Genomic DNA, 17,174 nt, shown 5'->3' on the forward strand with positions numbered 1-17,174 from the left:
TTTGGGCTAAACCATGCCAAGTGGCCACATAATCCAGTGCGAGAAGTAAAAGCTGCCTCTGTCACCATCAGGAGCTTTTTGCACCATTTGCTTAGTCACAAGCCAGACACAATCGTGCTTGCTCTGCAAGGCCCTGAAGAGCTGCCACGAGAGGAAAAAAGCCGTCAGAGCCCAAAACTGTTTCCCTCCCTCTAGCACGCACCATGTGTACGACAGCAGAGGTTGCGTGGTAACGGCAGCAGGAAGGCGCCAGCTCTGCCCCCCCCCCGCTCCCGCACAGAACCGACAACAGCAAGGTACGTATCAGCGGCAAAAGCAGGCTCTGAAACTCCCGAAACTTTCCCCCCTGCTTTCCGGGGAGGAGCACGGAACCATTTTAAAGCCGTGCTTTGTAGGGAACAGCTGCTTGTACTTAGTTGAACTGTTGTGTGAGCCAGGGTTATGGAAAGAGGGTGTTTGTAGGAAGAAAAACCTGGGGGAGATGCTGAGATTTTGGGGGTGTAGGGAGGAAGGCAAGTCGGGGTGTTGCCTAATGCCACTCGGCACTTCAAAACCTTTCTTTGTTCCCTCTTATGAAAATCTGTATCAGCTTTTACCGAGGCTAAAACTACCGGGAAACAATAGGGAGGGAGACGTGGAATAGCCGGCAGGCGGAGGAGGAAAGGGAGCCAAGGGATGACGAATGCCTTCCAGCCCTGACCAAGCGCTGCCACCCTCGCCCTGCCACGGGACGGATGTGCGGGACAGCCACTGGTCACTGGGGTCGGGTGGGGGCAGTGGCACGGGGAGAGGCCAGGAGGGCAACAGGCCTGGCAGCAGCACAAGCCCGAGGCGCCCATCCTCCACTGCTGTCACAGCTTCTTTTCAAAGAGCTCAGAGAGAGAGGCCTTTGCGCCAGCGAGGTGGAGCTCTCTGCCTGACGTGTCGCGCTAATGAGGGACACAGATACAAGAAGATGCATCGTGAATAGGAGTGGTGCCAGGGATGGGGAGCAGGGATTTCCCAGGCTCTTCAAGTCAGGGAGACCACTGAGGATATTTTTGTTGTTTCCAGTTCAAACAATTCCTAGTTCCGTGCTCCCTGGGGAAGTCCTGTCTCCCCTAGCCGAGACCTTGCCACAGTGCCTCTGCCCTGGGTGACCTGCATGCATTCCCATCTTGCTCCAGGTCCTGGCACACAGCAGAGGTTGCCCTCCCAGCCGGTTGGTACACTACCTCATCTTATGTTTGATACTCCCCACCTTTTGTGCATCCCCTCATTATAGGGATTTCTCCTTCTCCTGTCTTGCTTCCTGTGTATCTCCTCCTCAGGGGGGAAGAGCAGCAGGGAGATCAGGGTGGATGGGGAAAAAAAGGGCAACTGGAAAAAAGGAAAGGGAGATAAAGAGGACGAAAATAGAGAAGTTGGTGAGAAGATGAAAAAGAGGAAAGACATAGAGGAGGATAGCAGAAAAAAAGGAGAGCAGAAAAAGAAACAAAAGAGAATGGTGAAAGAAGGGAGAAGGAGAAAAAGGAAGGAGGGAGGGAGGGAAGGAGGGAGGGAGGGAAGGAGGGAGGGAGGGAGGGAAGGAGGGAGGGAGGGAGGGAGGGAGGGAGGGAGGAAGGAAGGAAGGAAGGAAGGAAGGAAGGAAGGAAGGAAGGAAGGAAGGAAGGAAGGAAACAGATAAAGGAGAGTGGAGGGGGAAAGAAATAAGGGAAAGGATGGGAAGGGGGGAAAGAAGGTCAGAAAAGAGGGGGAGAGGGAAGCAGGGAGAAGTGAGGAAAAATTAAGAAAGGGAAAGACAAATGGAGAAGAGAGGAGAAAGGGCGTTAAGTGTCAGAGAGGGCAGGAAAAAATGGAGAGGGGGAAAACGAAGGGAAAAGAGGAAGAAAAAGGGAGAGAAAGAGGAAAAGGGGGAAGAAAGGGAAAAAGGGGAGGAGGGACAGATCCTGCTCCTCCCCGCCGCGATACGAGGCGGAGCCGGGCCGGAGCCGGCGGCAGCTGCGCGGTGGCGGCGCGGCGGTAGGAGCTGGGGAGCCGGGCCGGGCCGGGCCGGGGCGGAGGGAGCAGGGAAGGAAGAAAGCCTGGGAGGGAAGAGCGCTGTTTGCGGTGCAGGAGGTGGCGGGGCGGGAGGCACCGGGCAGGGGTGGCAGCGGTGACGGCAGTGCCTCGGGATAGGACCGGGCCGCTCCCTGGGACTCCGAACGGAACGGGATCCCCCGTCGGTTCGCAGGAAGGTGCAGAACTCGGGGCTGCGGGGAGAACCTTTTCTCGATCCGTGGGGGGGGAGGGGGGGTTAAACGGGAGAGTGCCCGAGCGACGCGGGGAGGGCTATGACAGTCCGGCTGCCACTGTCCCCTCGCGTGTCGCCGCTGACTCCGATCCCCGTCACCCCGCGACACGTGGGGCTGTGGTGCGATCCCGCGGAGGCCGTGGGCCGGGATTCCCGGCAGTGCTTGCGTTGGGAAGGGAAGGGCAGAGGCCGAGCACGTCCGTGTGCTCACGATGCCGCTGGCGCCGTGTCCCAGTCCGGCCGCGGTTCCCGAGCGCCGCCCCGCGCTCGGGCGCGGCCCCTCCGCACGTGGGTGCCGGATTTGTTGTGGGTGCGCCCTGACGGGAGCGCTGGTACCGAGCTGGCCTCTGAAAAGCGAGTTTGGGGTCCCCGCGCTGTTACGGCGACAGGAGGGGACTGGAATGAGGGAAGACGGTGGCTGCCTGCAGCTCACATTCCGATGGGATAGCTCAGGGATTGTTTCTTTTTCATGCCCCGTAGTCTGAGTCATGCTGGCCAAACCGGGAGACCAAGGCTGCATTTTGTCACCTACTACAGCGCTGCCTTTAACCCCATCCCTTGTAGACTAAACCTAGAGCTCAGCTACTGGCCTTGGCATGTTTTTGTGCACGTTTATCTGGAGCTGTTCTGCACAACGCTGTTTACATCAGTTCAGAAATGCAGTTTGACTGCAGACAAAAAAAAAAAAAAAAAAAAAAAAAAAAGAATTCTGCTTACCAGCAACTCTGTACTTGGATTTGCCCGACCAGAGTGATCTTTCAAACCTTGAATATCGAATTGTGGAGGAACACTTCTCCCATCCATGCAAGTTCCACTTCTCACATACAGACACATGTCCAGCAGGATTTTTAATTTGAGCCCAGGCAGTTCTTATGCTCATCGTTCTCATTCACCTAAATTATCTCAAAAATACCCCAATTTTAAGTACAGTTTGAGGGTCCACAATATGTCAGGTGTGCCACGCTGGTGGAACTTGGTGTCTGTGTGGCTCAGCAGTGCCACAGTGAGTAGCACCAGTGCCCCTATAAAGCTTCTTCTGGTTAAGCTGTGGAGGGGGAAGGGGAATATCTTATTCTCACACAAGCAGCCTCCATATAGCAGGCTTTTGCTGTATGTTTTCAGGATTCCTCTGCTTTTTTCCTCTCAGAGGAAGGCCTTCTCAAGTCCCAGACAAAACCAAAAACTCTCCTGGCCTTATACTGGTGTTTGCAGGTTTTGGAAAATTATAATCTGTTCCCTTTGCACAGTATGACTCATGGCTGAGAGCTGGGGGGATTGAAGAACATTGTTGCTTCTCGTCAATTAAAAAAAAAGGTGGTTTTATTTTGTTTTAATTTTCAGGTCTTATCTCAACTGTCAAAATGGAGCTTGACATCCAGTGTGAAGAGATAAGCCCATCTAGATGGGCTGAACTTCTGACAACAATGAAATCCTGCAAAACCATCAGGTAGTAACTAGTTGTGTACCCTCTCTTTTGAATAAGAACTGTTGCATTTCTCTCCTGTGCTTTTCATCTTCAGAACTGTTTGACCTGGGACTTAGAAATTGCACAGCAACAGGAACGAGTCTACCTATTTTTATCCAGAAAGTTAATTTAAAGGGTGGATAAACCCCCATCCTCTTGCAAAGCTTTTTCAACTACAGATAAATATCCTTTGGTATGAAGTAATGTTGCCCTATTTCTTGGTGTGGCATAGGGCTCAGCTAGGTAGTGTGATTTAAATATTTGACCACCATTTTGGCTATTCTACCTTTGTCTCTCAAGAGGGGGGAGACATCTCTCTGTGCTTATTAGGTTGCACACTCTTTGGGTTGCAGGCTAGATGCTGTCAAGTGATTTTGGCTTTAGTAGTCAGATATAAGCTGTGGGCCATCAGCTTTTAATTCTTCAGGCAATGTTGACCTTCAGAAGTACCAGCCTTGTTTGTTGAGCAAGCAATGGGAGGAAACCATCTCCTGGGGTGTAAGGTGTAGGACAGGGCCCAGAAGAGTTGCTACTGCAATCTTTCCCCTTTGCTGTTTGGGAATTCACACTTCATGGGATGGCATCATCCTGCTGGGGCTGGAGAGGATGGGCCTCTTCATGCCAGCAGTGCCTCGGAGGGCATCAGTTCTGGTGAGGACAACTGCCTTTTGTTTTGCAAAGGAGCCTTTTGCAGGCAAAGCTTCATAGGCCTGGCCTTGACTTCCCAAGGCCTGCCTTGGGTGGCAGAAGGCAGTGGGATGGTTGTCTCCTGGGCAGAGGCTGGGCTGCTCCAGAGGCAATGGATAAGGGTGACTGTTGCAGGGATTGTTTCATCGGTGTTGAATATGATCTCATTGGAAGTCATGTTTTCTTGCTGGGGGAGGGAAGGAGAACCCTAAGGAGAAATTACCAGGCAACTTTTGGCACTCCTGGCTGTGGCTGTGCCTGGGGCTGTATGGCTCTTAATGACACCTTCTTTTTGCTCTGTGTCTTTTCTGCCTCCCTCTATACCTCCCTGCCTGTCCCATGCTTCTGATCCGTTCCTTGGCTCTCCTTTCAATTAAATTCATCCTCATCCATTTAGCAGCACCTAGAAGAATGCTGATGTCCCGTGGGGGAAGCCACTGCTGAACTGCAAACTTAGGGTTTGTGTGCTGAGATTCCTGCTGGAGGGAGATGGTGCAAACCAGCATGGCTCACCTGCAAGACATCAACCTGCTGATGAGTGTCTCTGGGGCTGGCTGCAGTTCTCAGTGCAGAACCAGTCTGACAGCCTGTAAGGTGGCAGGTGGTTTGTCACTGTCACTGTTTAAGTGGAGGCACTTCCTCCAGCTGTACGGGGATGATTTGTGCCCTCTTCTGTGCAGCACAGAGGAGGAGCAAGGCTTGGGAAGCTGCCCTCCAGCCCATCCTCTGTTGCAGCCCAGAGCACACCTTGGTTTGGGCCATGCAACACCCAGCAGGTCCTGTACATATTTATGGAGGCATCCCAAGAACTGCAGGAACATTGCCCACTCTGCTTTCATGAAGGGAGAGCAGAGCAACTCTGAGGACTAAAGTGCTCCTTCTCTCTTTGTCTTTCAGGTTGGATGACTGCAATCTCTCCAGCAGTAACTGCGAGGATCTCTCTTCCATCATCAATACAAATCCATCCCTCACAGAGCTGAAGCTGAACAACAATGAGCTGGGAGATGCCGGTGTTGAATACCTTTGTAAAGGGTTGCTGACACCAAGCTGTAGCCTACAGAAGTTATGGTAAAGCTCCACTGATTGTCTTGCTCTATCATGCTGTCACAAATGAGTGTTTTGAGGTCTCTTAAAGAATCACTGGCAAAGGCAGGTTTAATATAAAAGTGAAAGCACAACAATTTGTTGACAAGGTTCACTCTACTACTTACTAGATGGTTAAAGCACATAGAGAATAAGCAAACAAAAATCTAAAGTCAATAACCAATGTCAACTGAAGAATTATCTACATGAAGGCTGGGGGAAGAGTCAGGACAGGACAGGGTGAATAAAGACAGTCCTTTTGAATTCCAGGGTTCAGAATCCTTGCTAAACTGAGTTCTGGACTGGACCAACACTTTAGGCCTGAAAGTTTTAACTTCTAATTTTTAAGTTAAAAGTTAAATTTAACAATTTAAGTTGTTAATCAACTTAACAGTACTTGATTAATAGCTTGAGTTAAACAATTGAACGGAGGTTCATATAGAATTTACTATAATGCAACAGTAACTCACAGGCCTAACTTACATCTAAAGTACTTAATAATTCAGGACAGTAACAGTCACAGTCCATTTGCTATAGCATATTCCCACTCACAAGCACACAAACGTAAAGGATTATGTACAAGGTGCTCACCTGTGGAAAAGACCCCTCAAATTCAGTGAAGGACTCACATCAGATGCCTTTCAGGTTGAGCCTTGGGGAGTGGTGGTGCCAGCCCAGGATCTGTCATCGTTCAGCGGTCCTCAGAATGTGGCAAACTGAAGAGTTCCCTGGCTCTGGGAGGCATTTTATAGAGGCACCCACCACATTATAGCATTAGTGGGCTTCCCTCAGCAACGCTGGTGCAGGAGCTTTAGTCAGAGCTGGTGGCTGCTGCCTCTGCTCCTCAGAAGCCCTCAAAGAGGGCTTCTCTGGAGTGGAATGAGGGCTCAAAGAGGGCTTCTGCCTTCTCTGTCCAGCATCTCTTCTGCAGGGTGCAGGAGTCCTCCAGCTCCTGAGGGGAATCTGGAATCCTCAGATGTAAAAATAGTTTGCCTTTTAGATCAGATATTAAAGTACCTGTGCCCCCTGCAATGAGGACTCAGGCAAATAGAAAGAAAGTTGACTGTGAAGCTGATGAAACTGCAGCTCTCTAATGGACCTTCAAGAAGTAACTGTGGTACTCTTTACTGGAAGACTTAAATAATTTTTCAGAGAGTTTGCCCTAGGCTTCAGACTTCTCCACATGCTCAAGTAACAGCTTGGATTAGTGTTTTTCAGTTCTGTAGAAATAAAATTGTCCATTTTGGGGGTGCCTTAAATAAAAGAGAAACCAAATAAAGAGGAAATAAGAGGAATATAAAGAATAAATAAGAGGAAGTAAAAGAGCAACCAAACCCAAGTCAAACCTCCCTGCACAACACCTCTCCATTGCTCTAAAATCTTACCCAATAACTCTATAAACACCTCATAGCAATACCAGCACAGTTCCTATGCTACTTCTCCAAGCCTGAGTGCTGAAGCATCAACTTCATAGATCCTTCTTGTACTATACCATTAAACTAAATTACATCCATGATTGGTTGAGATTTTAACTTCTTCCTACTCTGGATCACATTTCTAGAGGGGGCAAGAAATCATAAGATGCCTTTGCTTTATCTCTGAGGTCAGCCTCCTGATATTTAAACCACTTCTATAAACCAGTTGTGGGGCTGCCTCTAGGGTGAATCCTTATTCTGCTGGAGATGCTGTATGAGTGAAGGAAACATGTGAGCTATTGTTTGTGGCACAGGTGTAGTTGATAAAATATTATGGCACACCTGTAAAATAATGTTACTAACCTGGACAAACCACTTCCTAGAGGGTTATGCACCGTCAGAGCTGTGATGTCCTTTCCGAGCTCCAACCTTAGCAGATAAACTGTTCTGAGAACAGCCTCTGTAATTCTAGGAGTGCATTTCCCTCTCCCCTGTTGCCTCTCTCCTACAGGCTGCAAAACTGCAATCTGACAAGTGCCAGCTGTGAGACCCTGCGCTCCGTCCTCAGTGCCCAGCCATCCCTGACAGAGCTACATGTAGGGGATAACAGACTGGGAACTGCTGGAGTGAAGGTGCTGTGCCAAGGGATGATGAACCCCAGCTGTAAGCTGCAGAAGCTGCAGTAAGTAGTCACTGGGCTTTTTTGGTCATCAGACAGGCCATGCTTGCTTTTCCCTTGACACAGGCAGGAGTTTTGTTGACAAGTGTGGATTTGTTCTTGTTTTACCTGAAATTGTAACATTTATTCATGCTGGTGGATCTTGTGGGTTTGGAAGTCAGGTGTCTGTTCCTATAGGCTTTATTTAGCCCTCCTGGCAGTGGTGGCTGTAAATGCAAGACCTCTCAGATGCCCAGGAAACATCAGATTCTGCTGCTCTTGGTCCTTGTTTTATGTCTGAGCAGGACCTGGGTGTATTTGCAGCCCCCAGCTCCCCCTGGTCAGGCCCAGAGTTGAGGGTCTTGGTGGTGTGGCAGTGTGCTCAGCCCTGTGCTCCAAGCTGCCTGTACACTGGTTTAATGGAGCCCTAGTGTAAAAATTGGTCTTGCTAGGGTCCCCTGGGATCTAGTTTAAGAATTAATGCTTCCTGAAATGAGCAGAGAGATGCTGTTAAAAACTTACAGTTATCTCTGGTTTTATGCATTGCCTGATCTCAACTCACGTGGCATGTTTTCTCCCCTGGCCTAACACACATCAGGCTCAGCTGATTCTTGTTGGTAGCAGAATGTGTAAGGAGGGTTGTCTTTTTGCCTGGACTTCTTTTCTTCTTGCAGGCTGGAATACTGTGAACTCACAGCTGATATTGTGGAAGCTCTCAATGCTGCTCTGCAAAGCAAGCCCACCCTGAAGGAGCTCAGTCTGAGCAACAACACACTGGGAGATACAGCTGTAAAGCAGCTGTGCCAGGGTCTGGTGGAGGCAAGCTGCAACCTAGAGCTACTACAGTAAGGAAGAGCTGGTCATCTCTAATGGCAGCTAGTGCTGCTGCTAGTCATACCATCCACAGGACAGGAAAAATTGTTGTCAGGAACGCTTGAAATGTAGGCCAGATTTTTTGCTGGCTCAGATTTATGTAACTGGAAACTGCACACAAATGTCTGGAGCTTTCAGTTTTGGAGTTTTTGGCACTCCAAGTTAAACCACCACTTACTAAGGGAGACTGCTCACCTTTGTGTCAGAGCAGAAGAACAATCACCCTCAATGGCTCTAGTTCTTAAACTGGAATTACCAGCCTGTTGAGTATACTTATTCAGAGCCCTTTTTTTACTACAAAACAAAGGTGCTGGGTTTGGCCTCATTTCTGTGGTAAAGCTCATGAAGGGCTTTCTGGGAAAAGCACAATTCATTTTATCTTGTCCCTGAGGTTCAGCAGGGGTTGGCTCACCAGGGACTCACTGTGTGATGCTGCCAAAAGTTCCTCTTAAATAGGATAACTGATAAAAAGGAAAGTTTGGCAAGAACATCCTTGCATTAATGCATATGAATGGCTGGGTCAAAGTGCCCTGCAGCCTCATGAAATGCAGGAACACTGTGTTGCCTCACCCAGAGTCCCATCTTGGACATCTGTATCTTCTCTGAACCTTGCAGGATGTAGCAGTGCCTGGCTGAGCTGCACTGGTTTGCAGCAAGGACCCTTCTCAGTCTGAACTGGGGTATTGGGGTGTATCTAACACAGTGGGTCTGGAGCAGCAACTCCAAGTGTGCTTTTTCCTGCAGCCTGGAGAACTGTGGCATAACCAGCGACAGCTGTATGGAGATTAGTGCTGTTCTCAGGAACAAGTCATCTCTGATGGATCTTTCTGTGGGGGACAACAAGATTGGGGACTCTGGTCTGGCTCTGCTGTGCCAGGGACTGATGCATCCTAGCTGCAAAATCCAGAAATTGTGGTAAGGGTGGGCAGAGGTTTCTTATATCCCTTCTGCAGTTTCTGAGCTGTTTAGGTTGTGTTGCTGGTTTGCTCCAAAGTGGAAATTTCTCATTTACCCTTTATGGTCAAAAAAGTGTCTCAGCTGCAAATCAGTTAATTCCCAAAAACTGGGTGGAGAACACCATGAACAAATAGGACCACAGTGAAATTGCTTGGATCAAATTCTGGTGAGAGGGCATATAGAAATTTATGATGGCATTGTCTTGGCTTCTAGTTGAGTTAGCTGTCTACTAGAATTGCATATTTCTGTTTCTTTCTTTTTTTTTTTTTTTGTGTGTGTTAAAAGTAGAGCTTTTGGTGCAGCAAGTGGAAAGTAAGGAAAGGAAGAAGCTGTGTGGTATGATGTATGAAAGGCTACAAGAAAATGAGACAATGTAACCAGAAATTTAGAATACTAAAACAGGACTCTGTTTTCTAATCTAAATAATTCATGGGAGAAAATAACATATTGTTCTTCCCTGCAGGTTATGGGATTGTGATCTCACAAGTGCTAGCTGTAAAGATCTCTCCAGACTCATCAGTACAAAGGAGACCCTCACAGAGATCAGTCTGATAGACAATAACCTGAGAGACTCAGGGATGGAAATGCTGTGTCAGGCACTCAAGGATCCCAAATCTAAACTTCAGGAGCTATGGTGAGCTGCTGCCAAGTTTCACATATCTACTGCCTTCTTTGGAGGCCTCACTGAAGAAAGATGTAAGGTGAAGTAATGCCCACCCAGATAGATCCTCAGTTGTGATGGTTCCATAAGCAACTTCTGCTGTTTTTTACTGAGTAGTTAAAAAGGGCTTTTCTAGACTTAAGGACTTTAAAAGGATTTGTATTTCTAAACTCGTAGACACTTTGAAGATGTGCCCCCTAACAGTTACCCTGTTACAACGAAAAGGAAACCAAGCATCACTTGCAGAGCTTCTAATTAGTTGTTTTATCATGCAACAAATGACAGTTAAGAGACTTTTGAAGTCTGAAAGGCCTGATGAAATAGCAAAATGAGTGCTGTGATCAGGTATCTCAGGTTGTTCACTGGAGCTAAACTCTGTCACTGATGAGACAAAAGAAAGCTCTAGACATTAAACATTTCTCATCATCCTGCCCTGTTGACTGTCTTACTTTTAGGCTGGGATGGTCTGAGAGAAGAAATTTGTTCTTTCACTCAGAACTTGAATTTTCCTACATTGCAGATTCAGCTCCTGCCCCAGCTGGGTTCTTTCCCTGCCCTGGTGGCCTAGAAGTCAATGGGGTACCTCAGGAGTACACAGTGGAGCCAACAGTGACTGTCAGAGGAGCACACTTCATCCTTCTTTGTTCCTGTGCTTCTTGGGCAGGTGCCTTTCCTAGGTGCATGCTCCAAGACAGACATCCCACATAAAGAGTGGGAGAGGTGCTGCCTAGAAAGGACTGAGCAGACAGGCATTGAGAGGAGTACAGTGATTGCAGGAAAGCCCTGGTTCCTCTGTTGCCACTGTCTGTGCTCCTGTTAAATAAATGTAAAGAAGTGAACGGTGCCTGATAGTCTCTAGGTGTGCCACCTGGATCTCATCTCACTTCTGCCTTGCAGGGTTAGGGAGTGTGGGCTCACCACTGCTTGCTGCAAGGCTGTCAGCTCTGCTCTCAGCACCAACAAGCACCTGAAAGTACTGCACATAGGCGAGAACAAGCTGGGAGATGCAGGTGTGGAGCTGCTGTGTGAAGGGCTGATGCACCCCAACTGCAACATCCAGTCCCTATGGTAAGGTGCACTCTCAGAAGTTGTCTTCTCTCTTGCTATCTGAATTCACCCTTTGTCTTCTACTTCCACAGTCCTTAGGGGTGCCAGCACAAGTGCTGGTCCAGCCTCACTAGAAGGAGCAGGCAGCCAGCTGGAGCATCACCTCCAGCCCTGGGATGGGATTTGCCTTCCCCATGGGCCTGTTCCCTTCCCAGCTGGGCCTAGCTCTGGGCTGTGTGATGCTCAGAGTGCCGTGCTTGTTCTCTCCATGCTGTTGGACAGAAGCCAGAGCTGTGCTCTGATGCCTAATTCACAGTGAGTGAGTGAAGCAGATGGGTCATGGGAGACATCAGTAAGACTTGCAAGTCTGTCCCAGAAAGTGTCTTTTGACCACTTAAATTTGATGACTTGGTCATCAACTGAGAGACCTCAATTGCCCTCTTTAGAGAGGTGGTTGCAAGTTTCAAGTATAGTAATAAGAGAAGATGATGCATGATGGTGAAATTGGGAATAACTTCAATGGATTCTTTCTGCGCCCATAGCCACACGCTGTTATGCTTTAGGGAGGCCTTTGCAGTGTTCAGCAGTCACCACGAGGGCAGCTGTCTCTGTGACAAGACCACAGGCCAGCCCCTGCTGATGTCTCGGAGATGCCATCTTTGCCAGGATCTCTGGTCTGTGCTGGGGATGTCCACACCTGCTGCCCAGGTGTGAACAGCATTTCCTGGAGCCAGGGCTCACTGTGCTGGCCTCTCCCTCCTCTCCCTGCAGGCTGGGGAACTGTGACCTGACAGCAGGCTGCTGTGCCATCCTTGCCACCGCCATGGCCACCAAGCAGTGCCTCACTGAGCTGGACCTGAGCTACAACCCTCTGGAAGACGAAGGCATCAGGAAGATCTGTGAAGCCTTGAAGAAGCCCAGCTGCAACGTGCAGCAGTTAATGTGAGAGATAGTGGTAGCCCTGGCAGGGATGGGAGGCTGGTGAGGGACTAAAAAATTGGCTAAAGAAATCTGCCAGAAATCTGGCTGCTCTTAAAGCTAGATGTGGTTCTTCCTGGCATATGACCTTCCCATACTGGCCAGTTGTGCATTTTTCTCTTCCCTTAACAGGAGGATGCTCACTAAATCTCACTTGGCTTTTTGTTTTGGTGTAGTTTGTATGACATTTTGTGGAGTTCTGAAGTGGATGATGAACTGAGAGCCTTGGAAGAATCCAAGCCTGAAGTGAAGATCATTTCATGAGTGATGACTGCCTGCAGAACAACGTCAAAGCAATGTCCTCTTCTTAATCTGAACTTTTCATACGTAAATTAACTTAATAGGAAATTTTATTGTACCAAAACCATTTGTGGATTCCCTGAGTGGGTGTCTGGGGAGCTGATCGACCTTCTCTGCATCTCTGGATGTACTAACTCTGAGACTCATGAAAGCTGCAGCATCACTATCCTTGAAATAAACAATTACTGTCTTGTAGAAGTGGGTCTCTAGCCTTTAGGAGCTCTTTAATCCTATAATCCCTTATAACAAATTAGTTGGGCTTTAAAGAGAGCTCTTTTCCCAAGGCAAGAGAACTACCCACTGTATTGTTACTGGGTGGTGCTTTTGATAGGTCTCTGGGGAAGGCTTTCAAAAAAACATAAATGTTTTTAATCTAAAATTGAGCTCTCCCCTGTCTTTCTCTAAAAGAGTTCTTGGAAAAGCAGTGGTAGCCAAGGCACTAAAAAAAAAATAGAAATGAGCAGCTGTTCAGCTGTGTAATGTCAAATTCATGTCCTTTGAAAAGTGATTTTCCTACAAACAAAAGATGCTGTGTGCATTTCTGCTAGTATGGGAAATGATTAAATGATTGATATGTTTGATCTGGCAAAGAGTAGTTCTACAGGAACTTTATACTTAATTTTTCTACTTATAAAAATAAAATATATCTGTATATTTTTCCTTTAAGACCAATGTAGTTATTTGTGAACTGCAACATTACTAACACCTTGTTTTACTTGTTTGTTTTTGGTAACTCCCTAGCTGAAACATGCCAGGAGAAGATCTTAGTCAAGGCTTTAGGTAAAGAACAAGCCTAGAAGACATTTCAGTTTTCAGGAGACACTGGGGTTTCATGCCCAGAGTTGTAATAAGCCGTTGTTCCAATAGAAAATGCAACTGCTGCACACCTAAACCACAAAAAAATGAATATAGCTTTAAAAATATAGAAGGCAAGCCTGGCATTGTCGTTGGCTGGCCTTGCAGGATGAATGCCAAAAAAATCCCATTCCCCAACGTCTCTTCCTGGAGTGGTCACTTAGTGTTTCCTTCACTGGCAAATTCTGTGTAGTACCCAAGGTAAAGTTGTTCTCTAGGTTTTGCTTCTTGCTGCTCACATTCATCCTGTAGAGGCCACAACCAGCTTTTCTTTGTCCTAGAAGATTTGATCTAAGCAGTTTCTACAGTAGTGTTCACAAACTTTAAATGGTGCATGAGAAATAGCTTAGTTGTGTCTTCAGGCAGGTGTGAAGGATAGGATTTGTTTTTTTCCTCAAGGCACGTCTCTCATAGCTGCCCAAAATGCTAAAACCCCACTCCTTTTGGCTTTGGTCTTCCCCATGAATAAAAACTTAACCATTCTAAGGGACTCATAAACAGGCTTTTCAGTTCATGGTATCTCCTGGATTTGGCATGTACAGATGCCCAGATTAATTTCATGCTGGGGGAGAAGACAGGGCTCCAGAGGGTAAAGAGATGTGTAGGGAGAGCCAGAAAAATCAGGCATCTGGGAGGGTGTAAAAACAGCCCTCTAAAAAAAACAGAGCAAACAGAAGTGGATTTTCCCTATCCTGGCTACCTGAGAGGGGGCACTCTTCTCTTGCACTGCAGCTGCACTGCCTGGAAAATGCCTCCTGTTCCTCCCCCACAGGCAGATGAGCATTGGGAAGGGTCTGCCACCATGGTTGCACTGGGGGCGTTCAGCCTGGGACAGCCTGCTCCCACCAGGGGTGAAGTCCATGCCTGCCTTTGATCCCAGAGTGGCTTTGCATTTCCTACAAGAATGCAGACAGAATTTGGAAAAGTCTCTGCAGCAAATGCCATGTCTCCAGCTGCCAGCCACAGCAAGGAAAACCACAAGAGCCATATTTTGCCTCCTCATGAGCTCAGGGCATCTCAGGCCAGGCCAGCCTGGTAGAGCTCTACAGTCCCCCCAGGATGAGCATAAATCTTTGCACTCAGAACCTCTGCTGTGCTTTAGGACAATGACAGGTCCTGTGCTTGGCTCTAAAATGCAGGTAGAAATCCCAGGATCCAGGAGCAAGCCACTGTAGCAAGAGATACTTGTGCTCATGAACAAGACTCAAGCAAGGATTTCTATTCCTAAAAACTCATTTATTTTTATTCATCTATTTGTTGGTCTAGCTCACTTCCCTGACAAACCTTGTCACAACTGTGAACTTGGGAGAGCTGAAAAGCACAGGAATTCTGCATTTTAGATGTGTGAGTAGTCAGCATTTTAAGCTAAAGTAGTCAGGAACTGAATCACAAACCTTTCATGTGGACTAGGTAATAGGCTGGTGGGCAAAGCCTTATTCAAACCAAGATCACAGCTGGAGAACTCAGCAGTTCCTGGGACATTGCAGTCACATCCTGGTTCTCAGGGCAAATGCTTGGACCCCCTGATACAGTGGTTTGCAAAAGTACTGACTTTCTACCAGTAAGGGCTGAGATTCACCTCATATAATGAAGCTTAAGGACAAAATTATGCAGCCAAAATAAAAGATTAAGAAATACAAGTATGGCTTTCACTTTAAGCAAATACTAGAACTTTAAAAGACATGTCCCAGAGGTCTTCAATTCAGAGAAAACAGGTCTGTATTTTGGACCTCAGTAAAAGGTCCAAAATACAGACCTGTTTTAGGGTGGTTTAGGGTATAGTAAAACTTCAGGTTTCTGCTAGTAGTTTCAGATTCTACAATAAATGTGATTTTTATTAATCACAGCATATGATCTTGAGCTGGGAGGTCACAGTGTTCCAGTTAACATTGCCAGAATCAGTTAAACAAATATTACTGTCCTCACAGTTTATACCCCAACCAAACCTCCTACTTGCTTTGGAATATCAAGTCATGGCTGCCCTGGTATCCCTGACTGTTCTCTTGGTACCTGGGCTTTTTGGAAAGGAGTTCCAGCACAACAAGGCCCCAGGTACCAGCTTCAAATGATAGTGATGCTACCAGCAATTACAGTTCTTCACTTGAGTCTGAAAGGGGAAGTCAAGCCCACTGTGTTTGAAGAGTTAACTACACACAGCTCCCTGCTTTGAAAACAGTGCTTGCCATCTGAGTCACTCCCAAACCTCTACTAAAATAGTCTAAAAGGGACTTGTTGCCTGAATTCCTCTTTTGCACAGATCATTGTGATTTTCAACTATCATTTACAATACATTTTCTCCTTTCTGTGTGCTGATTTAATCAGTCGCCCCTTCCTTCATTATACTTCTATTTAATCTTTTACTAAGGGGGAAAAAGCGTGGGAAAAAGCCCCAAACAAATCACTAGGCAAGAAAGTCCCTCTCCCCATAAGGTAAGAAGAATTTTGATCTACTTTATGCATTGCTCTCCTCACAGCTGCAAATGAACCATTGGCATTTCTCCTCTTGGGGCACAGCATCACAGCCCTCTCCTGACTGAGTGATGCCCACTCCTTGGCACTCACACCATAAACGCCAGCCAGTCCAGTGCACTCCCAGCTTGACAAGGACTTGCAAATTGGCAGGTTGATGTATATGTGAGGTTAGTCTTGCCTCTCTCAGCTAAAGCCAGCTGCATCCACTATGAGAGGAAATGCAGCCCCCAGCCAGAGGAAGAAACTGCTGGGTCAGATGACTGCACAGATGATGAGCCTTTCTAAGCTAGAGGGCAAATCGGTGGCATGTGGGATGCAGGACCATGTGGCTGGGGAGGATGGAAACTTTAATTGGCCAATATTGTGTCAGAGCCTATCTGGTTTGCAATTAGAGGCAGGTATGCAGTGGGAGAGGTGAATTGTTGGCAATTCCTCAAAGCCCTTGAAGATGTTCCAGAGCAAACACTCAGGAAAAGTCCTAAGCCAGGCTGTGCTGCCCTCAGGCTGGCACACAGCAGCCCATAATATCCCCAGAGGGAAATAAAGTAGCAGCACAGCTGTCACTTGCACAGGCACCCTACATGGAGCTCAGGCAAATCCTCCTCTGCTGCTCCATTTCCTACTTCACTGGTGATTATCACATGCCAGGAACAGCCTGGTGCCATCAGGACAGCGCACAGACCTAGCACTGCCCACCCCAACTTCTTTACATCCCCTCTGAGTTGCTTCTGCCTTGTCTACACTTCACAGAAACACTTAGCTCAGATCCCAATCATGCTTGGCAGATGATTAAAGCACCTCTTTACTCATGGGTACAGAACTGCTCTGCAGGCCATGTTGGGATTGCCTGGGAAGTGCTGCCTGCCTCTGTGACTTCTGGATGCAGCTCAGCTGAACTAGAGGTAGCCAGGTTAGAGGTGTCAGCTCATCTGCACATTTGCCACAACTGCAAACCAAGGCATGAGGCTGCACTCAGAGGTAATCAGAATATAAAGCACCAAAGAGTTTGCTCCATGGCACTTCCCACAAAGAGGGAAAGAAGACTGTTTTGTTCAGCCCTGACTCCAGTGGGGACTTGTTGCTTTCTACACATCAGGCTCCCAGGGGATCCATTCCCTGCTCAGTGCCGCAGGATGCAAAGCAAATCTAAATTAGACACACTACAGGGCATGCAGCCCTGCCTCCTAGCTACAGCAGCATCCAAGATAGCTGTAATTCCACCGACATGGGTTAGAATCACCTAATGAATGCTCTGGGGAGGAAATCTGGCTGGATTTGAATCACTTGAGAGAAAGCAAGCAGAGCTTCCGAGGCTGGAGAGATAAAATGGGACTGATCTTCTCAGGGAAGTTCATCAAAGCCCGGGTGGGATAAGGACTGAAACCCAGATGAGGGAGGAAGGAAAGCACTGGAGGACGGTGTTCTACATCCTTTCTCACCTCCCTCCAGAG

The 17,174-nt window shown here is 47.7% G+C and overlaps 1 protein-coding gene across 2 annotated transcripts; it reads left to right on the plus strand.

Annotated features, from left to right (window-relative positions):
- Nucleotides 1–1,942: 1,942 nt before the first annotated feature.
- On the plus strand, nucleotides 1,943–13,062 carry RNH1 (ribonuclease/angiogenin inhibitor 1). 2 transcript variants are annotated; one of them, XM_053981183.1, is made up of 10 exons: nucleotides 1,943–2,001; nucleotides 3,614–3,719; nucleotides 5,322–5,492; nucleotides 7,434–7,604; nucleotides 8,255–8,425; nucleotides 9,198–9,368; nucleotides 9,874–10,044; nucleotides 10,969–11,139; nucleotides 11,890–12,060; nucleotides 12,273–13,062. In XM_053981183.1, the coding sequence occupies exons 2-10, from the start codon at nucleotides 3,634–3,636 to the stop codon at nucleotides 12,358–12,360; spliced, it is 1,371 nt and encodes a 456-aa protein (XP_053837158.1). In that variant the 5' UTR covers nucleotides 1,943–2,001; nucleotides 3,614–3,633; the 3' UTR covers nucleotides 12,361–13,062. The 2 variants fall into 2 exon arrangements, with proteins under 2 accessions (XP_053837158.1, XP_053837159.1); XM_053981184.1 differs by lacking the exon at nucleotides 1,943–2,001 and adding an exon at nucleotides 2,117–2,216.
- The last annotated feature ends 4,112 nt before the right edge of the window (nucleotides 13,063–17,174 follow it).

The sequence above is a fragment of the Vidua macroura genome, chromosome 6, assembly GCF_024509145.1.
Source record: "Vidua macroura isolate BioBank_ID:100142 chromosome 6, ASM2450914v1, whole genome shotgun sequence".
Lineage (NCBI taxonomy): Eukaryota > Metazoa > Chordata > Aves > Passeriformes > Viduidae > Vidua > Vidua macroura.